Source organism: Danio rerio, chromosome 13 (assembly GCF_052040795.2).
Source record: "Danio rerio strain M-AB ecotype USA chromosome 13, GRCz13ab, whole genome shotgun sequence".
Classification (NCBI taxonomy): domain Eukaryota; kingdom Metazoa; phylum Chordata; class Actinopteri; order Cypriniformes; family Danionidae; genus Danio; species Danio rerio.
This window is the reverse complement of record NC_141033.1, coordinates 26,109,500-26,137,332: the sequence shown is the minus strand read 5'-3', so window position 1 is coordinate 26,137,332 and position 27,833 is coordinate 26,109,500. Positions and strand designations below refer to the sequence as shown.

The window sequence follows — 27,833 nt, the reverse complement described above, 5'->3', positions numbered from 1 at the left end:
TTTTATAAGATAAAATGTCCATTCATTCATTTTTCTTTGGCTTAGTCCCTTTATTCATCAGGGGTCGCCACAGAGGAATGAACCACCAACTTATCCAGCATATGTTTTACACAGCGATTGCCCTTACAGCTGCAACCCAGTACTGGGAAACATGCGTACACACACATACACTATGGCCAACAGTTTATTTAATTCACCTATAGCGCATGTCTTTGCACTGCGGGGGAAACCAGAGCACCCAGAGGAAACCCACACCAACATGGGGAGAACATGCAAACTCTTCACGGAAACGCCAACTGGGCCAGATGGGACTCAAACCAGCAACCTTCTAGCTGTGAGGCGACAATGCTAAACACTGAGCCACCATGTTGCCTTAAAATATCCATAATCTGGCAAATTATAAATGAACATATGCCTCTGTTAAAGCCTTCAGAATGCAGACAAGAATAAAACTGATAATTAGTGCAAGTAATTGCTTCTAAAGTGAAGATTTGTGGCTCAGTTCTTTGAAATACGCTCTGTAATTGAAATGTACAGGCACAAATTGATATAGTGCTGTAAAAAAATTAAACATGTTTTTTGCATGTTTTCCTTCCATTAGACCAAAAAGAGAACAAAAATAAATAAATCTAAAAAGCCCCAAATTGAAAAATTAATAGGTGAATTAAAAAACTGGTGTTGCCTCACACCATGTCCTAACTACACACAACACGGCTCTGCGACACATGATGAAAGGTATCTTTTCCATGTTGAACAGAGTCTTTGTCCTAACCATCCGTTACGGTGATGCTCAAAAATGTATATTTTAGAAACCGTTTCTAGTTCTGCATGTCGCAGCATAACAGCAACTTATACTACTAAGACGATGAGGACCTCAGGTAAAGATTATGTGCTTTGTTCAGTGTTAAATGCTCCCAAAGTTTAAATATCATTTTACGTGACAACTGTTGCCATACTACTGAAAGCAGCTGAAGATACTTTACCTCGGACCTTGAAAACAGATGGTTTGAAAATGAAATTCAGAACTGTGACTCAGTAGCCTATTGAAGTCCCCAAGAAATCAAAACTAACCATATGATTTTGTGAGGTCACATTGCTAGTTTTGTGTTGAACAATTCTTCTGTGCAATGTCATTAAGAAAAAATAATAGTTTGCCCTTCTAATCGGGGCAGCACGTTGGCGCAGTGGGTAGCACAATCGCCTCACAGCAGGAAGGTTGCTGGTTCGAGCCCCGGCTGGGTCAGTTTGCAATTCTGTGTGGAGTTTGCATGTTCTCCCCATGTTCGTGTGGGTTTACTCTGGGTGCTCTGGTTTCCCCCACAAGTCCAAAGACATGCGGTACAGGTGAATTGGGTTAGCTAAATTGTCCATAGTGTATGTGTGTAAATGAGTAAGTATGGATGTTTCCAAGTGATGGGTTGTAGCTGGAAGGGCATCTGCTGCGTAAAACATGTGCTGGGATAAGTTTACAGTTCATTCTGCTGTGGCGACCACAGATTAATAAAGTGACTAAGGCGGAAAGAATGAATGAATGCCCTTCTAATCTTCAATTGAAATCTCAAAATGCACTTCCTTTTTTTCAGTTTAATTGTCAGAATGCGTATATCTTAGGAATTGGGCGTGGCTAACATATTTAACTTTCTAAATGAAATGTTTACTACATCCATTCAGCTCGCAGTAGAAAAATCAAGCCACGCCCACTGTTTTTTCATTTAATATTCCGTTTGGTGACTGCATCACAATACAAACAAAAATAACGATTGCAGGTTTCGCTTCATGGAGACTTAAATAATATTAAAAATGTGTAATATGTACCAATTAGGGCGAAGCAGTGGTGCAGTAGGTAGTGCTGTTACCTCACAGCAAGAAGATTGCTGGGTAGCTGGTTCGAGACTCGGCTTAGTTGGGGTTTCTGTGTAGAGTTTGCATGTTCTCCCTGCGTTCGTGTGGGATTTACTCCGGGTGCTCCGGTTTCCCGCACAGTCCAAAGACATGCGGTTCAGGTGAATTGGGTAGGCTATATTGTTCGTAGTGTATGAGTGTGAATGTCTATGAGTGTTTCCCAGAGATGGGTTGCAGCTGGAAGGGCATCCGCTGCCTAAAAACTTGCTGGATAAGTTGGCGGTTCATTCCGCGGTGGCGACCCAAGATTATTAAAGGGACTAAGCCGAAAAGAAAAGGAGAGTGTTCATCTCACCTGGTGAAGTTTCAGACTCATTCTCACGGCTGGGGCCACAACCATCTGCAGAAGGTCCATGTCAGCAAAGACCCATTCATCCTTAGCAGCGATGCGGAAATCTCCTTTAAACAGTGTGTTGAAGCCATAGAGGAAGGACTCCAGACTGTAGAGGAGACCGGTAAAAATATACATTATCTAATGCATTATACATTATCAATACAGTATCATTGATTCTGACTGGAATCTTTCAAACTAGCTGTTCTTTATTATGTTGTCTTTACATGATTTAACTGTTGAGTCATATTACTTATGGCTGATTTTGAATGTTGTACCTGTTGGATCTGTTGTGTGCTGCTGTACTGAGGGATCTGCGGCCAAGCACAGACAGAGCGAAACACAGAGTAACCAGGGGAGAATCTTCATCACTGTCCACTGGCTGAGGACAAAAAAAAACACACACACACACACACACACACACACAACTGTATCTGCGGGGGTTTTAAATTTTAAATTTAAAGGATTAGTTCACAAAAAAATGAAACTTTGAAAAGCTTTGAAACCCATTGATTTACATTTCAATACCATTTTAAAGATTTTTTTTTTACTTATTTTCGAATAAAATCTTTAAACTTTAAAATTTTTAATTAAGATTTGTGGAAATAAGTGCCATCATACATTTAGTTTACAGTCTTGTGTAACTGTTTGACAATCAAAACAATTATTGTGGTATTAAGGAAAGTGTTTGTGCTGAATAAAGTCACCAACTATTGGCCTAGCATGCATATTATAGCATAGTTGTTTTTGTGGATCCATGTGATTTTGGGTGTCATTTTGAAATCATTGTCATCTGAATGCAAAACCTTGCCATTTTTAAATAATGTTTGTTGAGAAAACTTACACACAGATATACGATAAATAAATATATAATATAGCTATATTATTATTCCTGTTTATATGCCCCTTCATTTAAGACCTTTAAAATGACAAATTCCACATTTCTTATACCATTTTATAATGTTACAGTGAGAGTTCACCCTAAAAAATAAAATTTACTCATCATTAACTCTCCCTCAGGGGGTTTCAAACCTTTATGAGTTTCTCTTTTCTGTTGAACACAAAATATTATCTTTTAACGAAACCGATAGCCATTGACATCTATTGTAGGACAATAAAAGTAAATGGGAGTCAATGTCTAGCCAAAAAAAATAAAAATTAAACAGATTTGGAACAAATGTAAGCTAAATGGAGTAAATGGAGAGTAAATTCTCGATTGTAGGTGCACTATTCCTTTAAGACTTTGTATACAAATAAATGTAACACTTTTCAAAGGCCCATTAAGTATTTTTTAAGGTTTAAAGTCTACATGAACCAAAAGTTCAACAGCATTTTTTTATTGTTCACCTCAGGAACAGCAGCCTTAACTTCGAAAGAAAATAGTGTCAGTTTTGATTTCATGGTGACTTTAAAAGGTCAAAAAAACCAGGACGAAATTTTCTGAGATTTTAATAGATTTATTCTGTGTGTTGAACATCAATTAAGCATTTGTTAGCTTTAATTGTAGGGAACAACTGTCTAAATTTGAGCTCTCCCCCCACTAACTTCATCTTCTGAGTTGAAAATCTATATTAGGAAGGCATCACTTGTGGTCATGTAACATAGGACTGCACTTCAATAGGACATAGGAGTACTTCAATAATGCGTCGTTATCTAATTAAAGTTTTCTTATCCTACGAGAAGACGCTGCTTCTGAATTGCTCGGTCAAACTGCGAGACTGTGCAGTAGTTGAGGAGGTTCACAACAGCGGAAGTTTTGACAGAAGTACCCTGATGCAAAGAGATCAACTGTCCAACCAAAGGTAACTTCCATAAGGTAAGTTTACACATCATTTATGAATTGGTTTTTGCTGCATTCTCATATATCCTGTACTCTGTCAGCCCTCTCATATATTATTAGTGTATACATTAGTATCTCCTCACCTCTTCTAGTTTATTGGCACAGTATTGAATCCACTCCAGGTAGACGTTACAGAAACTGGCTCTGGTGACGCCCTGCAGACAGTGAACGTAATCTTCATCAATCTTCATGCTGAACACAGCTGGGTCCTTCTCGATGTGATGCCATTTAGTGTAAAAGACCAGGGCTTCTTGCATGGTCTGGTCTTTAATCCACATCTGCAGCTTGGGGCTGATGACTAGATAGTAGATGATGCTCTAATGACACAAATGATTACAAATACAGGGATGTGTGTTGTTTATGTTAGTTCATCCAAACATAAACACCACTGAAATTCAAGAACACTATTAGTTTATCACCTTGGATTTGGACTTAATAATTTAAGTCAAATAAAATAACGAGAAGAAAGGATTAGCCTTCATGTGAAATATTATTTACTTTTCAAATATTTTCCAAGTGCATTTTGGAAAAGATTTTTATTACATATTTTTTAAACATGATAGTTTTATTAGCTCCTTTGTTAAAACAAATTTATGCCATGAAAAAAAGTTAATAATAATTTCTCTATTTTTTGCGTGACACCATTATTTAGCTTAATGTGTCATTTTAAGGCATTACCAGGTTAATTGCAATCTACACTTATTCTGGTTATGTAGCCCTATAAACATTTCAGGAGAGCGCCAAATACATCCCAGGAGCTACGTTTTCTGCAGTTTTTGCGAATCCATCAGAGGCCGCTGTGCATGCTTTTTCAGATCTTAAATTTTTCTCGGGAGTGACATTCGCACTTGTTCTTCTTGCGTAAATCCACTAGAGGCCGGTATTGACTGACTGACTGACTGACCGACTGACCGAACCCCCCTCTCACCCCTTTCTTAAACCCAACCAATAGTGTTTTAAAAAGCACCAATTGTACCCAATTCCCTAAACCCAACTGACAGTGTTTTAAAAAGCAATCCAGAAAAAAATACTCGCGGCAACCTGATTTTTACCAAGTTTTTTAGATTTTAGCACGTTCTCACTCTGTTATTTATTTTTTTGGCTTTAGTTTTTATTTTACCTGCTTTCTGGAATCATTCTTTGCCAGACTCAAACCGCATAGTCACGGTCAACTTTTCTCTGGGTGTCAAGTCTAGCGACGTACATGATGAGCCACTGGACAAACTGGTAACAGCAGAAAAGCCATCCACATGGAGGTAAGCGATAGTAATCATGAAAAAGAATGGTCGTACTGCCCAACGGCATTCTTTTTTAAAGAAGAAATGCAGCCATACATTCCTCTGGCTACATACTTTGCAATCTCCAGAAATGTAGGGCTATGTTTTCAGAATGAGTCTTTATTGGTTAATTAGGTTAACTAGGCAAATTAGGTAATTAGGCAAGTGATTGGGCAACAGTGGTTCTGTAGCCAGCTGGGAGAGAAAATAATTTAGTTTATCAAAAATACAGTATAAATTGTAAAATCGTGAACTGTTTTTGCACTATAAAATAACTGTTTCCAGTGATGAATTTCCAGCTTAATTACTGTAGTCTTCACAGTCACATGATCCTTCAGAAATCACTCTAATGTTAATAATAATTATTATTATACTATTATTAATATCATTATTATTAATGGTAATAGTAATAAAAGCAATAATGACTGTAATCATTTAATTTGAAACTACATATAATAAAAAAGCAGTTATTTAAATTTTTAATAAATATTTACATTTATTAAATTGCCTCCTTGATGAACAGAATAATTTTATAAAAAATAAAAAAAACATGGAAAAAAACTGACCCTAAGTTTTTGACCAATAGTGTGTATTTATCTAATGAATCTGAATCAGAACAGCTTCTTAATTTATTAAGTTCACCATAGGAGTGACAATGTGACAATAACTGAATAACTTGCATACATACACAAAAAACTTGATATGGCATAATTCCCTTTGAAAATTATTACACATTTTTTGGCAATATCATTTAAACTTGCCTTGAGGACTGAGGGTGGGTGAAAGAGTGTTTAAAAAAAGGCTAAGACCTGCACTACCCACAATCCTAAAATTGGTATCATCCAATCAGACATCATAACAGCATCATACAGTAAGAAAGATATATTGTTTATATTGGGAAATGTTCAGAACATCCGTTCTTATAAAATGATTTGGTTTATCTTTAATGAATAAATTTATGAGCTGTGTTTAAGCTATTTTTTGTCTGTCTAAATGTAGGATTTTCCAAATGCAGCCTCTGTGATGGGATACCTTCAGGTAGTAAGTAATAAGCAGCTTCCGCAGGTCATAAACTTGCAGCATGGTGGCAGCGTTGTTCTCACTAATGCTGTACCCCTCCAGCAGATACTTTGTGGTGGTCACTTCCCAAGCCAGCCAGCGCAGATTGAAGGCCGCGTTGCAGGACAGCACATGGGGCAAGTGACCGGGTTCACAGCAGCAGCAGTAATCATCTTCCTCCACACCCTCAGTGATGGCCTCCACCTCCCGTTGCTGACAGTACGTTCCTGATCAAAACACACGACCAGAGTCAAACAACATACTTTAAAATATTCAAATATCACATAAAACATTGAAAATAAAGCACAGTTTCAATCACAGGTGTTTAAGAGAAGAAAAATGAACATTTCCAGGTTAAAAAAAAATTCATATGATGATATGTGAGACTGAGAAACCACTTCTCTTCCTATATTTGACATTTTTCTGCAACCTTTGATGCTTTATGCAAATTAATGTATGGAAGTTATTCTTCTAGACTGTAGTCAATCCTTTTAAACAATTGGTAGTGTTGTGTTGCAAAAATATATGTCAATGTTGTAGATTTTTCTTTTATGCCTAAAATCATTTGAATATTAAGTTAAGATCATGTTCCGTGAATATTTTTTGTCAATTTCCTACTGTAAATATATAATAACATGGGTTTTATTAGGCAATGCTAAGAACTTAATTTAGATACTTTTAAAGGCTGAGGTTTTTATTTTATACCCTCAGATTTTAGATTTTACTAATAATTGTATGCCAGGCAAATATTTTCAAATCCTAACAAACCAAACATCAATAAAAAATGTGATATACAGATAAAGTAAGAGTTATTAGAGTTATTTTTTTTCTTTTTAAAATATTTCCCAAATGTTTTACATTTTTTAACACCATTTTAAGGTTCAAAATTATTACCCTTTTTAAGCTATTTTTTTATTGTCTACAGAACAAACCATCATTATACAATAACTTGCCTAATTGCCTAGTTAACCTAATTAACCTATTAAACCTTTAAATGTCACTTTAAGCTGTATAGAAGTGTCTTGAAAAATATCTAGTCAAATATTATTTACTGTCATCATGGCAAAGATGATATAAATCAGTTATTAGAAATTAGTTATTAAAACTATTATGTTTAAAAATGGGTTAAATCTTTCCATTAAATAGAAATTGGGTGAAAAAAATAAATAGGGGGATTAATGATTCAGGGGCGCTACTAATTCTTACTTCAACTGTATAAATCTCATTTTCAAAACATATTTACTTATGGTTTTATAGTCCTATAGTCATATGCTGTCTTTATAGTTCATTCACTTAATGTCAAAAGGCAACTATTTATATATTTATTTAAATAAATAAATAAATAAATAAATAAATAAATAAATAAATAAATTCAGCAGACCCTGGATTACTCCAAAAATTTTCCACAGTAATATTACAAACATGTTGAATATTACTGTGCTGTAGGAAATAAACAAAGAAAAAATAATCTAGAGGAACAAAACACAGTAAACTCAGAAAAGCCTGTGAAATGTAAATGATTCTATTGTTAAAATACAGAGCGTAGCACTTTTTTCATCACTTGGTTTCAGTTCTTTTGAATAAAAGTTTCCCAATCCAGAAGTCCAATCCATAATTTGAAACACAGTTGTCACATATGGAAAAAGGTGAATCATAAATAAGCAAACATCACACACACACACACACACACACACACACACACACACAGACACACACACACACAAACTCTGTCATGTTATCTTGTGTTTAGAGGCTTATACCTGATGTTTGTAAAAATGATTGTGTCAGATGGCTCTAGGAGGTAGAAAACTATACAAAATCATTTAGAGTATGAACTTTTCTAGAAAGATGTTTACAGAAATATTAAAACAATATTTAAGTTGTGAGATAAGATTAGTTCAATAGTTAGTATAGTTACATTGTGCAATCACAAGGAATCTCTTCATGGTGTATGCACATCATTTCAAGAGTTCACACTTAGCCCATAAGATTTCACTGACCTCACTCAGCCTATTTCTGGCTAATGACACATATAGAAATAGCTAAAGAGAGATATACAGCTTCCTAAGGGCTTGAATTTGATGCCAATTTAGAATGTCCAATTTACTTGGGTCATGTGTTTTTGGACTGTTGGAGGAAACCAAGGAACCCAGGGGAAAACCCTTGCAAACAAAGGAAGAACAACAAACTCCGCACAGAAATGTCGACTGGTTCAGTAGGGACTTTAACCAGTTGCTGTGAGACAACAGTGCAAATCATTTGGCCCCCGTGTTGCCCAATCTAAAAAGAAAGGGAGGTAGGGGTGGAAGGGGGATTCTTCAAGACGAAGATTACTGTGATTAGAAACTCTGGTTCCCCTTCGGTTGGGGAACTTCAGTGCCATGAATGGGAGGATTCGGATCAGAAGCCGCTTATCTGGAGAGTATTGAACGGGCCAATGAATGAAATTAATTGGCAGCGTAAGCTTGCGCAGGTGTGCGACATCTGCAATTATCTCAGCATATAAGCACACCTGAAGCCAGCAGACGCCATCCTTTTCGCTTCAGATCCTTTCTGAGTGAGTCGATGAGGGTTCCTCTTGCTGATCAGCACTTCAGAGCGAACGAGTGTGTCTCCCGGTCCAGAGTGGGTCTTCGCGGTGGCAGACGGTCGAGCTGGGTTACTCCCTTGCCTGCGGTTCTTTGGGTCCGGTCCTCCAGAGCGGTGCGTATAGTTGCAACTTTCCTAAAAGAGCAACACAGTCGTGCAGCACGTCCTTTTCAGGATGGCGCTCCGACTGTGCGTTTCTGGATGCGGGGGTTTCCTGTCTCCGGATGATGGACACGATCACTGCATTGCATGTTTGGGGGTCCAGCATGTTAATGCGGTGCTCGCGGGCGGTTCATGTCGTCATTGCGATGCCATGACCGTTGCACAGCTAAGATCGCGGCTAACTTTCGCAAGAGAGCGAGCCACCCCAGTTGCCTCCTGCTCTAAAAAAGCAGCGGGCGCTCGGGCAGATCTGAGGGTTTCAGCGGGAGATAATCCGCCGCCCACGGGCTCGCGGACCTCTCGCTCCTCACGGCGCTCCATCCAAGCTTCGGGTGGTGAGAGTGATCCGTCTAACCAGATGGTAGCTCTCACACTCGCTGACACCGGAGATCAGATGTCCTCCGCGGCATCGGAGGGTGGGCTTTCACTGTCCGACGAAGATCCGGACCCGCTCGCCCCCTCCGGGCAGGTGAGCGCTGTCAAATCGGATCCTGAAGCGGACATGTTAGCCGTGCTTTCCCGGGCTGCTTCGGCCGTGGGGTTGGAGATGGTTTATCCCCCAGCTCCGCGGCCGGACCGACTAGATGGGTGCTACGTAGAGGACCAGAAGGCGAAGCCTTCGAAGCCTCTCGTCCCCTTCTTCCCGGAAGTGCACAGTAGGCTCACGCAGTCCTGGAGGGCACCTTTCTCTGCCCGTGCTGCGAGTGCCTCCGCCCTCACCGCCCTTGACGGCGGAGCTGCCAGGGGGTATGAGGCGATCCCGTCAGTGGAGCGCGCTATCGCGGTCAATCTTTGTCCGCGCGGCGCCTCTACGTGGCGGGGTTTGCCCCGCCTCCCGTCCAAAGCCTGTAGGTTGTCTGCCTCCCTCGGAGCCAGAGCTTATAAGGCTGCGGGCCAGGCTGCTTCTGCTTTGCACGCGATGGCCACCTACCAGCGCTACCAAGCGCAGGCGCTGGCCGAGCTGCACGAGGGCGGGTCCAACCCAAGCTTATTACATGAGCTGCGCACCGCGACCGACTATGCTCTTCGGACTACTAAGTCCGCCGCGTGTGCGCTGGGGAGGACGATGTCCACACTTGTGGTTCAGGATCGCCACCTCTGGCTAAACCTGGCCGATATGCGCGACGTTGACAAAGTTCGCTTTCTTGACTCGCCCATATCCCAGGCTGGCCTGTTCGGCGACACCGTCGGTGAATTCACCCAGGAATTCAAGGCGGTGAAAGAGCAGTCGGATGCGATGGGCAATGTCATCTATCGGCGTGGCCGTAAGCCCGCTCCGCCCGCCGAGCCATCCACCTCCGCTGTTCCTCGCCGAGGGCGCCCGCCAACGAGTGCTGCCCCGCCCCCGCCTGCGCCTCCGGCCAAGCGGGCGCGGCGTTCACCTCGAAAGCAGGCAGCCCCTCCTGCCCAGGGCGCCGTTAAGTCCGGTAAACGGACCGCGAAGCGTCCCTGAGACAGGCCATCCGGAGAAGAGGAAACTTGCTCTTTCCCCGCTGGAGGGCGGGGCCCCGATAACAACGGTACTTTTCAGTGCCACCAAAACATCAGTAAAAGAGCACCTTTTCCCTTCCCCGGATGTGACTGCACGAGTTCTGCCAGTCCGGGACGCGCTGCCTTCCGGCTCGCAGACTCTACGTGCTTCGCCAGTGGCTCACGAGCGCTGGGGGGACGGTCTCCCTTTCCTCAGCCCTCCAGCCCCCTCTCCGGAGTCAGGGTGCGGAGCCAGAGCGAATCGCTCTCCTCCAGCTCTTCCGCGGGACCCTCGTGCTTCCCGGATCAGCACACCCACTCCGCGCTGCCCCACCGCTGGTACGTCAGCGATTGTAGCGATGACTCCATTAGCGAGGGCTCTGCCTGCCTGGTTAGCGCGGGCCAGCCCCTCGCGGTGGCTCATACGCACAATCAGACTCGGTTACGCGATTCAGTTCGCGAAACGGCCCCCCAAGTTTACGGGCGTGTATTTCTCCAGGGTCAACCCCCTGTCCGCCCCTGTCTTGCGAGAGGAGATTGCTGCCCTCCTGGCGAAGGGTGCAATCGAGCCGGTTCCTCCAGCCGAGATGGAGAGTGGGTTTTACAGCCCATACTTCATCGTACCCAAAAAGAGCGGTGGGTCACGGCCAATCCTAGATCTGCGCGTTTTGAACCGCTGTCTGCACAAGCTGCCGTTCAGAATGCTCACGCAGAGGCGCATTCTCCAATGCGTTCGTCCTCGGGATTGGTTTGCAGCCATAGACCTGAAGGACGCGTATTTCCATGTCTCCATTCTTCCACGCCACCGCCAATTTCTGCGGTTTGCGTTCGAGGGTTGAGCGTGGCAGTACAAGGTCCTCCCCTTCGGGCTCTCTCTGTCTCCGCGGGTCTTCACCAAACTCGCGGAGGGTGCCCTAGCGCCCCTTCGGCTCGCGGGCATTCGCATACTCAATTATCTCGACGACTGGCTGATTTTAGCCCACTCGCGGGAGCAATTGATTATGCACAGGGACAAGGTGCTTCGGCATCTCCGCCTACTGGGGCTTCAGGTCAACCGAGAAAAGAGCAAACTCGCCCCCGTGCAGAGGATTTCTTTTCTCGGGATGGAGCTGGACTCGATCACCATGGTAGCGCACCTCTCCGAGGAACGCGCTCGCCTGTTGCTGAACTGTCTGAGGGAGCTCGACAGCAAACTAGTGGTCCCACTGAAGTTCTTTCAGAGGCTCCTGGGGCATATGGCATCCGCAGCCGCCGTCACGCCGCTCGAGTTGCTCCATATGAGACCACTTCAGCACTGGCTTCACGATCGGGTCCCCAGACGCGCATGGCACGCGGGCACACACCGGGTCTCGGTTACTGCGCTGTGTCGCCGCGCCCTCAGCCCTTGGAACGACCCCTCGTTCCTACAGGCCGGTGTGCCTCTAGGACAGGCGTCCAGCCATGTTGTTGTTTCAACAGACGCTTCCAACACGGGTTGGGGGGCCGTGTGTCGCGGGCATGCGGCTGTGGGCCTCTGGAAGGGTGCCCAGCTGCATTGGCATATCAATCGCCTAGAGCTGTTGGCAGTGTTCCTCGCTCTCCACCGCTTTTTACCGGTGCTGGAGCGGCAACACGTGCTGGTCAGGACGGACAGTATGGCGGCGGCGGCGTATATCAACCGCATGGGGGGTATGCGCTCTCGCCGCATGTCTCAGCTCGCCCGCCGTCTGCTCCTCTGGAGTCACCCGCGGCTGAAATCGCTGCGCGCCATTCACGTCCCAGGCACGCTCAATCGTGCAGCCGATGCGCTCTCACGACAGCTGTTACGCCCTGGAGAATGGAGACTCCACCCCGAGTCTGTTCAGCTGATATGGGCGCGATTCGGGGAGGCCCAGATCGATCTGTTTGCTTCCCCCGAGAACGCTCACTGCCAGTTGTTTTTTTCCCTGACCGAGGGCTCTCTCGGCACGGATGTACTGGCCCACAGCTGGCCTCGGGGCATGCGCAAGTATGCGTTTCCCCCAGTGAGCCTGCTCGCGCAGTTTCTGTGCAAGGTCAGGGAGGACGAGGAACAGGTTCTGCTAGTTGCGCCCCTTTGGCCCAACCGAACCTGGATATCAGAGCTCTCACTCCTCGCGACGGCCCTCCCCTGGCGGATCCCTTTGAGAGAGGACCTACTCTCTCAGGGACAGGGCACCATCTGGCACCCTCGCCCCGATCTTTGGAACCTCCACGTGTGGTCCCTAGACGCGAGGAAGACTTAGGTAACCTACCGACTGCGGTGGTTAATACCATCACTCAGGCTAGAGCCCCCTCCACGAGGCGCGCCTACGCCCTGAAGTGGAGTCTATTCACTGAATGGTGCGTCTCTCGCAGAGAAGACCCCCGAAATTGCCAGATTAGTGTTGTGCTCTCTTTCCTTCAAGAGAAGTTGGACAGCAGGCTGTCGCCCTCCACTCTCAAGGTTTACGTGGCCGCCATCTCCGCTTATCATAGCGCGGTAGCTGGCGGCACCGTGGGAAAGCATAACCTGGTCATCCAGTTCCTTAGGGGTGCTAGGCGAATTAATCCATCTCGCCCCCCTCTCATGCCCTCTTGGGATCTCGCCCTCGTTCTCACGAGTCTGCGATCCGATCCCTTTGAGCCACTCGAATCAGTATCTCTAAGATTTCTGTCCCTGAAGACAGCTCTGCTGGTTGCGTTGGCCTCCATCAAGAGGGTCGGGGACCTGGAGGCATTTTCGGTCAGTGACTCGTGCCTGGAATTCGGGCCGGATTACTCTCACGTCATCCTGAGACCCCGCCCCGGTTATGTGCCCAAGGTTCCTACCACCCCCTTTAGAGATCAGGTAGTGAACCTGCAAGCGCTGCCCCCGGAGGAGGCAGACCCAGCCCTTTCTTTAATTTGTCCAGTTCGCGCTCTGCGCATTTATGTGGACCGTACCGAATTTTAGATCATCTGAGCAGCTCTTTGTCTGTTATGGCGGTCGGCAGCAGGGAAGTGCCGTATCAAAACAAAGATTATCCCACTGGATTGTGGATGCCATTTCACTCGCTTATTCGAGTCGAGGTCAGCCGTGTCCCCCGGGAGTTCGTGCACACTCCACTCGGAGCGTTGCATCCTCTTGGGCGCGTGCACGCGGCGCCTCTCTAACAGACATCTGTAGAGCTGCGGGCTGGGCGACACCCAACACATTTGCAAGGTTTTACAATCTGCGAGTGGAGCCGGTTTCCTCAAGGGTATTAGGTAACCCTTTGGTGATTGAGGAGACAACTCGGTAGGGTGTTGAAACACGCTTGCGGCGCCATTCTCCCTAACACGGAGGTACGTGCGCCTTTTTTATCTGTCAGTAAAGTTCCCCGTCAGGTGAGCCCTGCAGATTCCTCCGTGGCCCCCAGCACTGACTCAGCGGAGGAGTCACTTGCTGGCCCACTACGTTGTAGGTCTGCCCGCTGGTCAGCCCGCGTTTTGGGTATAGGTGCCTACTATGCGTGATCCCCACTAGGCGATCCCATATGCTTATTCCGCCACGGTTAAGTCCCCCCCCTGGGTGGACCCGTGTCTTCCCTCTCCGCTAACCACTCTTTTACTATGCGTACTCCCCCTTTTAGGGCTAGTCCATAGGTAAATTCTGCCATCTATCCCCCCCTTGGGTAACGGATGGCCTCCGCAGCGTCCTCCCTATCGGGATTGCACGCTTCCCAACGTACTGTCGTATTTCCTAGAATTATCTAGATGCTCACGACTTCCCAAAAAATATATCTAAATCCGTAAAACTTCTGTTGAAGTAGGATAAATTAGGGCCAGGGACACGTTGGAGGACCGCGCCCCCCATGATGTGGGTGCGTCACGCTTGCTTGACTATCTCCTCATCGGGGGTGTTGGTAAGGTGCAGTCATTATGGCGCTTTCCATATTCTCCCATTCATGGCACTGAAGTTCCCCAACCGAAGGGGAACGTTCGAGGTTACAGAAGTAACCCTTCGTTCCCCGAGGAGGGGAACGGAAGTGCCATATTCCGTCGCCATAATGACTGTCCCTTAGCTGTTTGAAAGTCTCTTCAGCTTAAAAGGATGGCGTCTGCTGGCTTCAGGTGTGCTTATATGCTGAGATAATTGCAGATGTCGCACACCTGCGCAAGCTTACGCTGCCAATTAATTTCATTCATTGGCCCGTTCAATACTCTCCAGATAAGCGGCTTCTGATCCGAATCCTCCCATTCATGGCACTTCCGTTCCCCTCCTCGGGGAACGAAGGGTTACTTCTGTAACCTCGAACGTTATTTATAGTGAGTTAAGAATCATCTGATTGGTGAATCATGTGTTGGCTAATATGAGACCAGCTGTGGAAAATTATGAGCATGTGATCCTCTCGAAATTAGTTTAGAAATAAACTTCACTGTATCTGATAATAAAGAAAAATGTGATTTTTTTTTTGTAAACTTATATTCAATTTTTAGAATTTATGCACATCTTGGTGTTTCCATTGATCTTTTCTTATCCTCAAATGCACTGGAAAACTTATGAAAAGGTAGTTACTTACATAAGTATGATGAAAAAAAAAACAGTTCAAAACATTTACCCCTGAACTCCAGGCCTCGTAGCTGGAAGGTTACCAGACCGTTTCCGACCTCAATGAGATGAACGAGAGCGTTGAGATAGTCGGAGGCCAGGATGAAGCAGTCTCCAGCGCAGTAATTCCCCCAACGACCCAGCATCAGGTCCCCACACAGTGAGTGCTGGAGCGAACGAGTCAGGTACTCATAGAAGATGGAGTTCAGGTTGTTGTCATCACAGCCTACATGATGACAACACAGCGTCATTTCTCAACACTTTTATTTAAAAACAAATTCACATCTTTAGGAATAGCAGAAATGTGTCATCAAGAAACAATGTCAGACATGCTGAAAAAACACAATATAATAATAATAATAATAATAATAATAATAATAATAATAATAATAATAAGTAAAGTAAGAAAAGGAAAGGTTTGCCCAAAAATGAAAAATTCTTCATTGTTTACAGAACTTTTGGGTGATTTGGAAAAGTTTACTTATATTATTAATATTTTATTGCTAAAAAAGACTCACAACTTTCCTAGGTTGTATATTAAATCTGGTGAGTTTTTCTTTAAATCAAGCAAAATAACCTGCCAATGGGCTAAGAAAAATATCTTGTTTTAGCTTTAAAATAAGGTTTTTTTTTTTTTTTTGCTTACCCCACTTGCAGGTTATCTTGCTTGATTTCAAGAAAAACTCACTTGATTTGTATTATTATTTCTGAAAACAAGATAATATGTTTGCTTGTCTAGAAAACGCTTCATGATTTAAGAATTTGTAAATATCTGGACGAGACAAAAAAAAAGATTTTTGCAGTGTATTTGAAAGTAAAGGACTTGGGAAAAATGTCTTTAACAAAAGTGATTTTACATAGATTTTAACTTGAAGAATAGTGTATATATATAAGCTTTTGTGAAAATATAAAGATCTTGAGAATAAATAGTTAAAAGAACCATAAATGGCATTTTAAAAAAAATCATTATTTAAATTATGTAAATGGCTCAGAAAAATTATAAACACATTCTTTTGATGCTTGAAAATCGTTTTAATGTCATTTTAATGTTTAACATAAATCAACTGTCAGTAAGACAAAAGGATAGATGGTATATACCTGTTTCTTTGTCCACCTGAGACACTAGTCGGCTGTTAGAATTGTCAATCCGTTTGGTGCTAAAAAAAATTTCGACAGAAACATTTAGAGTCATTTCATCTGATGCTTTTGCCACCATTCATCTTTAATATCAACAAGAAAAACACTGTCATCACATCTGCGGTTGGAAACTACATCAATAATTCAGCATTGTGTGGTCTCTCTCTTCTACTACAGGCTGCTGGACTTCAGATAAAACCCATTGACCATAAAGGAACTCTGTCCCAGAGGAAACAAGGCACGTCCACCACCAACAGCTGCTTTCCAAACTATCTAATGTACTTCTTTTCTAGCACTTAAAGAGAGAATCATTGTAACAGTACATTACATCACTGTGAAGCTCAATGCATATTTCATGTACACTTTATAAACAGTAAACTATGTGAAGAATATAAAAGGTGTTTTCAGTGACTTTGAACGTGGCATGGTTGTTGGTGCCAGACTGGGCTGGTCTGAGTATTTAAGAAACGGCTGATCTACTGGGATTTTCCATCTCTAGATTTTAAAGAGAATGGTATAAAAGAGAAAATATCCAGTGAGCGGCAATTCTATATGCACAAATGTATTGTTGAGGTCAGAGGAGAATGGCCAGACACGTTCGAGCTGAGAGAAAGACAACAGTAACTCAAATTACCACTCGTTACAACCGAGGTATGCAGAAGAGCATCTCTTAATAGCACAACACATCCAACCTTGAGGCAGATGGGCTACAGCAGCAGAAGACCACACCGGGTGCCACTCCTGTCAGCTAAGAACAGGAAACTGAAGCTACAATTCGCACAGCCTCACCAAAATTGGACAATAGAAGATTGGAAAAATGTTGCCTGATCTGATCTGATCTGAGTCTCGATTTCTGCTGCGACATTCGGAAGGTAGGGCATCTACAACATGAAAGCATGAATCAGTCCTGCCTTGCATTAACGGTTCAGGCTGCTGGTGGTGGTGTAATGGTTTGGGGAATATTTTTTCTTAGCACACTTTGGGCCCATTAGTACCAATTGAGCATTGTGTCACTGTGTATTGTTGCTGACTTTCCCATCCCTTTATGACCACAGTATACCCATCTACTGATGGCTACTTCCAGCAGGATTACGTGCCATGTCATAAAGCGCAAATCATATCAGACTGGTTTCTTGACATTGACAATGAGTTCACTGTAATTAAATGGCTTCCACAGTCACCATACTCAATGCAATAGAGCACATTTGGGATAAAGTGGAATGCATCATGGAAGTGCAGCCGACAAATCTGCAGCAATTGCGTGATGCACTTATGTCAATATGGATTAAAATCTCTGAGGAATATTTCAAGTACCTTGAAGAATCTATGCCCTAAAGGATTAAGGCAGTTCTGAAGGGGGTTTAACCAGGTATTAAGGTGTACCTAGTAAAGTGGCCAGTGAGTGTATACTTATGAATTGTCTTCTCCATCCCACTAACACACTACAATTTACTCCCATATTATTGCTGTTATTTCTTTTAAAATGATATTTACAGTATTCCTTCTATACTTAATTTTTCCAAAGTCAAACCATGGTAAAAATGTTTTAAATAATGCATATACATTTAATATCAGTTTGTGTTTTGTTTTCTCTTGTTTATTATAACTGCTGTACAGTATGTAGCTGAACCATTTTCTCCTATTTTGTACTTCTTCTTTTCTTTACTTTCTCTACATGTCCTAATTTGTCTTTTTTTTAAAGCAAAATTAAGTTGAAACAATGAATTCTATTAGCAGTAACACGTTTTTTTTTTTTTTCACTTTTTACAAAATGCAAGTGTAAATAACATGCAACTCACTTGTAGTTTCTCTCCCAGTACTTTACAGGCCGTGGATATGAGGTGATAAAGATGGCACTGCCAAGGAAAGGGCTGAGCGGCGTGTAGAAGAGCGTGGTGATGAACGTCTGCAGCAGCAGCATGGCAGAGTCTGAGATCATCCGTCAAGAACAAATATATGCAAAACATCTGGAGGTACATTTAACCATATTACATTAGAGCTTTAAGAGTTAACCCCTTTAAGTCTATACCGCCAATAAAAACACTGAAGCTGGACATATTGTAAAGGATATGAGGTACAGCAAAGGGTTGTGCAAATGCATGAAATGCACTACCCCATGCGATCTGCCAGGGGGCGATGTAAACTAGAATGAAGTGCAGCTTGTGGAGGAGATCCCAAAGCTGCAGAGCAAACAAAGAGATGCTGTCAGAGCCACAAAAGCACACACACCAACACACACATTCACAGAGCTATTTTGGGACTAGCTATTAAATGCACTGTGTGTCTGAGAGCTATTTTCGACAACAGTCTGGTATTAATGAGAACTGTATTGTTGTTTTATTATCCGATATTCGAAATGTACAACCACGTTTTCAAAAAAGTTGGGGCATTTTGTAAAATGGAACAAAATTAAGAATCTGTGATTTGCTAACATTGTCTCCAAACAACACAAGACATGACAAGATTTCTGCGACAAGCAGTTTGTCTTTCCAGGTTAGACTATGACAGAAACATTTAAATACCAAAGACATTTGGAAGAGAAGAATAGTACACTGCAATCCCACTGACGGACAGGTTTATAATCTGATTATTAAATATTAAACTTCATTAACATGATTAAAAGTACATGCTGAGTGACTAATGTTGTTGGTTTGCACTCAGTCACAGTTTTAACGTTCACATTTAACATGTATTTTGGCTAATTACTGTATTTTCAGTATGGATATATAAATGTCATGTAAAATGATATTTAAACTCATGGGTAACATTTAGCTCTAAATAAAGCACATAATCAGCATCTGAGGTGATCATAGAAAGGTTTCTAAAATAGAAACTTCAACCATCACTGTGGGTGGTTATGATTCCTTTTAAACTTCTTTTAACATGGAGCTTTTATCATGTCACCGAATTGTGCCTCCTGTAGTTAAGACATGGTGGAATTCACTTAATTTTTTTTATTCACAAAAACAACTGGTGCACTATGCTCAAGTGCTGGCACAAAACCACTGGTTAAAAACTTTTAAACCTTTACTGCATTTTAGTGAGTCAATATTTTTCTGAAGCAGAAATACTTATATTTTACATATTTCCTATCATTTGTCATTAAACCTCTCCTGTTCAACCTTTATTTGCTCCCACTGAGACAAATAATGAGAAAGAGCCAATTCTCCTACCAGAGCTATGCTGATGACACTCAACTTAGCCTCATTGCCTAATGACTATAAACTCATTGACACCCTCTGCCTATGAATTGATGAAATTAACTGCTGAATATGGCAAAACGTTCTTCTGTTCAACAAAGAGAAAACTGAAGTCATTGCATTTGGAAACAGGAATGGGGTTCTCAAGGTGAATGCGTATCTTGGCTCTAAGGGTCAAACAATAAAAAAATAAGGTCAATAATCTTGATGTGAGTCTGGGGTCAGATCTGAATTTCAGTAGTCATGTCAAAACAATAACTAAACTAGCATACTACCGTCTCAAAAACAAGAATTAGATTCTTTGTTTCCAGTGAGGACTTGGAGAAACTTGTTCATGCTTTTATCACCAGAATGGTGTATTACATTATCTGCTTCCTCACTGGCCTTCCTAAAAAGACAGTAAGGCAGTTGCAGCTCATCCAGAACGCTGCGGCCAAGATTCTGACCAGAACCAGAAAAGCAGAGCACATCTCAACTGCCCTCAGGTCTTTAAACTGGCTTTCAGCTATATTTAGAATAAATTTTCAATAATCACTAAATGGCCTAGGACCTCAATACATTACTTATTCGCTCACTCAATACAAACCTAACAGATCACTCAGATCTTTAGGATCAAGTAAATTAGAAATCCCACGAGTTCAGTCAAAGCAGGGTGAATCAGCCTTCAGCTAATACGCGGCTCTCGCTGCTGGAATCAGCTTCCGGAAATGATCAGATGTGCTCCAAAATGTGTCATTCAAATCAAGACTGAAAACACATCTGTTTAGCTGTGCTATTACTGAATGAGCACCGTGCTACATCCCACAGATCACACTAATATGTTTTTCTTTTCTTTTTCATTCTTTTATAATCTGTTTCAACCTGTTTTTATCTGTTTTAGTCCTGTTAAATTCTTTTAACCATTTTATTTTCTTGTGTCTTTTATTCTTGTTTATGTAAAGCACTTTGGATTGCCACTGTGTCTGAAATGGGCTATAAAGATACATATGCCTTGCCTAAATAAATAAATACAGTATGTTCTATTATGTCAGGTAGTTGTTAATGTTTTTAAAAGAAATGCTTAATAGCTATAATCAATCACCTCTGAGTAGTGTCAAATTGTCATGTTTAATCATAATTTGTGCCTCTCATAGAATGTTGGACAGTTGAATGTTAAATGGTTCCAGTCCATGTTCGGTAAATTTTATTTAATGCAAAAAAGCTAGTACTGTGTAGTAATGTATAGTACAATTGACCAGTATCTGTAGGGGGAATCATTTAAATGTTTTTGGTAAAATTGGTATTGTCCAAAAATAAAGTAAATTGGTGCATCCCTGGATTTGATTGCATTTTACAAAAAGTCGAATTGTGGTTGTATGCTAAAGCTAACGTGAAGGTATGTTAATGCGTAGGGCTTTCTTGAAGATTCATACTGTCCATCTTATGTCTTACAGCACTGACCTTGTTGAAGATGATGGACATGAGGAAGAAGTTGAGCAGGAACGTCTCGGAGGCACTGCTACAGTCGAACTCGAAGAAGACGATGGTGAAGATGAGCGTGAGAAACTGGTAGCTGGGATCGCAAAAGGAGGCACGAAGAAGCTTCATCCCAGCAACTGTCATCAACAAGACATCACAGCTGGAGCGAGACACAGACGCCTGAGACACTCAGGTGACGAGGCAGAAAACAGCCAAACACAGCAAACACATGCTAACTTCTGCTAACACCAGCTGTAAAATGTCAGTTGAGGAGACCAGATATAGACATTATAAATTAACACTAATACTAAGTTAACAAAGCAGTACAAATTGATGATTTTTATTCATTTTAGAAGAAAATGTTTAATATTATTACCAAAACATGTCATACACTTATAGGAATACTAATAGTTTATGATAATTAAAGTGTGTGAAGTGGTCAAAATGACAAAATACCTCAAAATCCACCCAGCCTCATTGTGAAAACGTAGCCCTGTATACATTTCTGGAGATCTCCAAATACATCCCAGGAGGTATGTTTTTTACAGTGTTTTTGTGAATCCACCAGAGGCAGATGCGTACGCTTTTTCACACCTTAAATTTCTCTTGCAAATGCCATCCGTGCCTACTGACTGACAGATAGACTTAATGACCGACCGACCAATATCCCACCTCCTTCCCTAAACCCAACCAATAGTGTTTTAAAAAGCACCAATTGACCAGTGCCCACCCACTTCTTCAAACCCAACCAACAGTGTTTTGAAAAGCAATCCGAAAAAAAGAAAAGCCCCTTGATTTTTACCATGTTGTCAGATTTTACCACATTTTCTCCCTGTTATTTACTTGTTCATCTTATTTATTGGCTTTTGCTTTTGTCTTACTTGCTTTCTGGAAAGGTTCTTCACCAGACTAGAACCCCGTCATCGTGGTCAAGTCCTCTCTTCGTCTCAAATTTGCCCGTGTACATGATGAGCTTTTATGCAAACATTCTAAAAGCGGAAAAGCCGTCCATATGGAGATAAGCCGTCAGCTGGTAGCACAAAAAGTAACAGAAGCCATTGGCAGCATCATAACACTCTGTAGCGTTCATTTTTAAAATGAAATTCTTCTGGCTACATAATTTGTGATCTCCAGAAATGTATATAGGGCTACATTTCAGAATGAGCCTGTGCTGGCCAAAATGCCTATTATGTTTTTACAATAATGCAGAGGTCACCAATCTCTGGTCCTGGAGGGCCGGTGTCCCTGCAGGGTTTAGCTCCAACTTGCCTCAACACATCTGCCTGGATGTTTCAAGTATACCTAGCAAGACCTTGATTAGCCTGTTCAGGTGTGTTTGATTAGGGTTGGAGCTAAAATCTGAAGGACGCCGGCCCTCCAGGAACAAGTTTGGTGACCCCTTCAATGATGAATAAACACAAAATGTGCATAAAGGTGTGCTTACTATTATAACCACAATATAAAACAGATTTGACATAGGGCAAAATGTGTTAACATTTTAAGAAAGTAACTTTATTAATTGTATTCTGTAAAGAACTGATGAAATTTCTTCCAAATTTAAAAAGAAAGAAAAAAAAGAAAAAAGAAACAAAAACAAAATGGTTCCATGTTTTTAAATGTTTATATTTATCTTTTGCCAACAAAAATACAATTTTTAAAATAATTTCAAAACAAATGAAAACATTTGTTACTCTGGCAACCTTTCATTTTCAGAAAAAACTAAGGAAAACTTTTACTGACAAAATATTTATTTTAAATTTAGAAAAAAATATTATCCAATCTTTATGGAATAAAATGAATATAAACATTTAACTCAAACCCAGACCTAATAAATGAAGTATTCATGCAGTTTCTTAGAGAAACTCAGAATTTTCAAGTAGCCTTTTGATTTTTTTCTATTTGATGTCAAAAGTCATTAATCACAAAATACAGACTACGCTAATATATTTAAAGCCTGCTAGGGCAAGGCTTTTCGATTCCTAAAGCAATATTTATCTAAAACCAAGAAAAAATTAAACCCTTCATGTCATGCATCTGTTAAATTTTATGTATTCAAAGTGGAGATCTAAACCTACTGTTTTAATCAGCAGTTTATAATTATTTTGTCTTTTATATGGGTAATAAAGCATGGCATAACATAACCAGCTATTAGAATTTAGTGAATAACAGAACTAACTGAATCTGTTTGCAGAAATGTATCTGATCATAATTAGTAAATCAATTGTGATCATTGCATGCAAGGAGAGAGTCCAATTTATATTAATTTTGAACTGAAAATATTTTAATTACAAACTGAAAATAGGAATCGATTCTTACTCTATGTTTAACTTTGGAACCAACTCAACAACTTCTTTTTGGAATGAACTCCAGCCCTAAGTTTGGGTGGTTCCAACATACTACTAGTGGCGCAAAACATTTATTTTAAAATGTAAATTACAGGATTGCCAGAAATCTTCAACAAGAATAAGTTGAATGATACTTACTGTATTCCTAGTTTCTTCCGATGGCTAAGAGTGAAGCCATCATTTGTAAGTGCACTGAGGATAATGGCTGGATAGACAATGTACTTCTCAAAAGTCAGCAGCCCCACATAAAGACGCTCAAACCACATCAAGTGAGCGTCCTCTGAAATCACAACAATTATATTTCAGTTAAATACTTTCTATTGTCCATTTATCATTGTCATTATCATTGACTATTTACTGTCTATTTATCAAAAAGTCTATGTATTAAAAAAACTGTAAATGCAAATACATTTATAATGTTACAAAACACTTCAAATAAATGTCTTCTTTTAAACTGTATTCATCAAAGAATCAAGAAAAACTTTCATTTTTGTCCAACAAAACTGTTTTCAACAATGATAGTCATAAGAGCTGTTTAAAATCAGGACAATTTGACACTGTGGAAATTCAGCTATGACACTATTGGAATAAATATAATAGTTAAAAAAATCACATCAAACCACATCAAGTAAGCGTCTTCTATTAAAGGTGCCGTAGAATAAAAATCTGTATACACAGCCATAGCTGAATAATAATAGTTCAGTACATGGCAGTGACAGACCATGAGCCTCAAACACCATTGTTTTTTTTTTGTTCTCATGTTCACAGTATACTGTGAGTGAAAAAATCCTGGTGAAAACAGACTGTCAGAACAAAACACTGACTGTGATGTTGTGCATAAGATCATTAACATGTAATGATCCCAGTGAGATTACAACAATTAAGTTTTGACAAAATGAGACTGGCATTATAGAGCTCTCAGTTAATGCAACCAGGCATAGAATACCTCATCTCATCACAGCTGGTTGTCATCAGAATGCAAAATTTGGGAAAGATGGATTATAGATTTATTCAGCACCCCTGAAGAGGCATAAGGTCTGTTTAACTGTATATTTTGTGTAATGTGTCTGTTTGCTGTATATTTGTGGATGAGGCAGCAGACACATGTACTGTATGTTTTTAATGAGGCAACAGACCCATGTAAACTGATTATTATAAGTGTTTAATGCACATTTATGCACGGTGTTGTATCACATAGCTCTTACCAATTTATTCTGATTTGAATAGTTTGCAATAACCTTCTTAATCCTCATCTGAATATGCAAAGGTTGATATTAATTGATAAAGGTTGATACTAATGCACATGTCTGTGTTGTCAATAAACCCACAATATAATTATATAATATCATAAACTCTAAAAAATAGATTTTTATTGGATGTAAGTTAAATTTTGCCTATATTACATCTATAACACATAACTCAGGAGCTGTTATGGACAGTTAGCTCACTCACTCCTAATTTTAGTTGAAATGATTGTCATTCGACAAGGCATCAACTAATTTTTATATATATATATATATATATATATATATATATATATATATATATATATATATATATATATATATATATATATATATATTTGACAGCACTATGATTCAGGCATATATTTGTTATTTGCCACACTATTTAAGTTTCCCTTTTTTTGTTTGTTTTATGAGTTCAAATGTTTAGCAGTTTAATAGGGACTAAGGTAATATTTAAAAGGTTAATACTTTGCACCTCAATGTCGAAACAGATCCACACACCAATGCCACTAACTCGGTTCGTTCTTTTGTGTCCACAGAATATAACTTTCCCTGTAATTTAGTCGACTCTTTATTTCAATGTGATAAACTACTAGTCAGTCAACAATTCAAACTTTCAAAATATTAATTACAGTTGAATTAAGTAGCCTAATACACTTTAACATTCCACCCTGAAGAAAATCATACATCGCTAATAAGAGTTTATCACTTTCCTTCAGCTTAGTCCCTGCTTTTAATAGTTTTTATTAATTATAAAATATATATTTTTAAATTTGTAATATCATCTAAACTTATGAAACTTTCAGGTATTAAATTTAAGTTGCTAGGCTGTAGCACTTTATTAATGAAGACATACTCGACAGATGACCTGCAGAAGATAATAACAAATGTGCATCCTGCAGCTGTATTTATAATATACATAGAGCGCAGGTGGTCATGACATGCAAATGTGAGCGTGGAAAAAGTGCACAGCCACATGCATTAAGGCGATTTCATAATCTTGCATATTGTCAGTGGCTTCGTCACATTGTAGGACTACACAATATCATTATGTTATATACAAAATAGCCTAGATAGGTCTACAATTACATCCCTGAAAGACTTCCGGAATGAAGTGGGATGTCTGCTTTGATGATGATGGAGACACCCACCCCTCCACCACCTTTAAAAAAACTTTATTATGGATTTAATTGATTTATCCAAATTACAAGGGTAACCCAATTGAGCTCTGAAATTATGGAAATCTATATTTATATGGAAGAATCACATCCCTGATGATTGTTTTGCTTATTGTTTTTTCCAGAGTCCATCACGCTGTGTGAACATCCTAGACAGCATGAGAGCTGGGCTAATGAATATTCTCAACCCTTCCAAATAAGGTAAAATCAAACTTTTCTAATGCCAAATTCTTTGATTGTACATGGATAAAAACAATTCTGTAGATTTTTTGTGTGTGTTTGTGTATACCTAAGCCACATAGCTTCCATAAAGATATCAGAGAATCCTTTAAAAAAGTATTAATGCATTCTACGGCACCTTTAAAACAAGCATGACATTATTACTCATATGTCAATGTATAACAAATACACATATGAAGAAAACTGACCTCTTGGCTCAAACTGTGAATACTCTTTACTCTTCAGCACAGGATGAGAGATCCACAGCCAGGGGTGATGTTTTCGTAACTGAGGGATCAGATAGTGGGTCACGAAGCCCACAGTGGCTGCTACTGCATACAACACTATGGACACAAATGGCTGTATGGGACAAAATAGAATGTTAGTGGAACTGAATACTGCCAACTGCGTTGAATATACAGTAGAAACCAGAAGTTTACATACATTCTAAAAAAAGGAACATAATCATATATATTTTTTTAAATGTCTGATGGTAAATCATACAGAACGTTTACTGTTTTAGGTCTGTTGTGTTACTTAAATGATTTACATTAGCTAAAGGCCAGAATAATGAAAATTTTATTTAGAGATTTTTTTAGTAATTTCTAGACAGTCAAAAGTTTACATACATTTCCTCGGTATTTCTTTTAGCTTTGCTTTTAAACTGTATAACTTTGGTCAAATGTTTTAGGTATCCTTCCACAAGCTCCAAACATTTTGGCCCATTCCTCCTGACAGGATTGGTGTAACTGAGCCAGTTTTGTTGACTGTCTTGCTCACACAAGCTTTTTAAACTGCCTACAAATTTTCCATAGGATTGGGATCAGGGCTTTGTGATGGCCACTCCAAAACATTTACTCTGTTGTCTTTAAAGCATGCAGCAAAACAGCCACACAACATGATGTTGCCGCCCACATACTTCACAGTTGGGATGGTGTTCCTAGGCTTGAAAGCTTTCCCCTTTGTCCTCCAAATGTAACACTGGTCATTATGGCCAAACAGTTCAATCACAGTTCAATCAGACCACAGGACATGTCTCCAAAAAAAAAAATTTTCCCCAGTGTAATTTAGCAAATTGTAATCTGGCTTTTGTGTTGATTCTGGCTTGTTAATTTCCCCATGTTGTCACACAAGGAAGCAGCGTGTTTGAGGTTTTCCTTAAATACTCTTCTACAGTTGTGCCTCCAATTAACTCAAATTTAACCAATCAGAAACTTCCAAAACCTTGGCACCATCTTCTAAGCTTTTTTAGAATCATAATAATCTTATTGTATGTAAAAGAAAAGTTATAACAATTTCTCAAAAAATATTGCCCTCATTATTCTGCAATTAAGCATAACAGAAACAAATTTGATATTCCAAACTTAACTCAAAGAGAAAAAAGTTTAGTCACATTAACATCTGACTGAAAAAAAATGGTTATGTGCCTTTCTATACAGTGTAAGTAAGCTTCTGGTTTCAACTGTAGGTAGGTATAATGTAGATATTATGTCTCTATGATAACTCTGATTTGATTTAGATTTTGAAGAGGTTGTGTGTAAGAAATGTAACAAGTAAGAGAAACTCACTCTTAGAGACAGGAAAACCGTGCTGGCAGTAATTGCAAAGGTCAAAACTGAGGCCAGACTGCAAACAACCAGATCTGACAGTAAAATCTCTTTCTGTAACAACAAAATACATTGATTTTAAGATATAATTTAGAAAAGAATGCATTATATTGATCAGAAGTGACAGTAAATACACTTATTTTACACTAAATATTTAAATTTTAGATAAATGCTCTTTATTTCAGCTGTCTGGTACATAATAGTTTATTGGATTTAAGAAATTAGTACTTTAATTTAACAGGCACAATTTAATCATTTAAATT

The 27,833-nt window shown here is 40.4% G+C and overlaps 1 protein-coding gene across 3 annotated transcripts in view; it reads right to left on the bottom strand.

The window, feature by feature from the left end:
• The window catches only part of pcnx2 (pecanex 2), a 52,013-nt gene that overhangs the window by 8,058 nt on the left and 16,122 nt on the right, over positions 1–27,833 (bottom strand). The window contains exons 18-29 of one of the 3 annotated variants that reach the window (XM_087279193.1): positions 27,532–27,624; positions 26,173–26,323; positions 23,458–23,599; positions 20,957–21,134; positions 18,388–18,496; positions 18,116–18,245; positions 16,278–16,336; positions 15,190–15,405; positions 6,383–6,636; positions 4,157–4,390; positions 2,512–2,615; positions 2,198–2,342 (exon numbers count right to left, since the gene is read on the bottom strand). In XM_087279193.1, the coding sequence (XP_087135319.1) occupies positions 2,198–2,342; positions 2,512–2,615; positions 4,157–4,390; positions 6,383–6,636; positions 15,190–15,405; positions 16,278–16,336; positions 18,116–18,245; positions 18,388–18,496; positions 20,957–21,134; positions 23,458–23,599; positions 26,173–26,323; positions 27,532–27,624 (1,815 nt within the window). Of the gene's footprint in view, positions 1–2,197; positions 2,343–2,511; positions 2,616–4,156; positions 4,391–6,382; positions 6,637–15,189; positions 15,406–16,277; positions 16,337–18,115; positions 18,246–18,387; positions 18,497–20,956; positions 21,155–23,457; positions 23,600–26,172; positions 26,324–27,531; positions 27,625–27,833 lie in introns of those variants that run through there. The other 2 variants (XM_087279194.1, XM_087279195.1) reach the window with 2 other exon arrangements.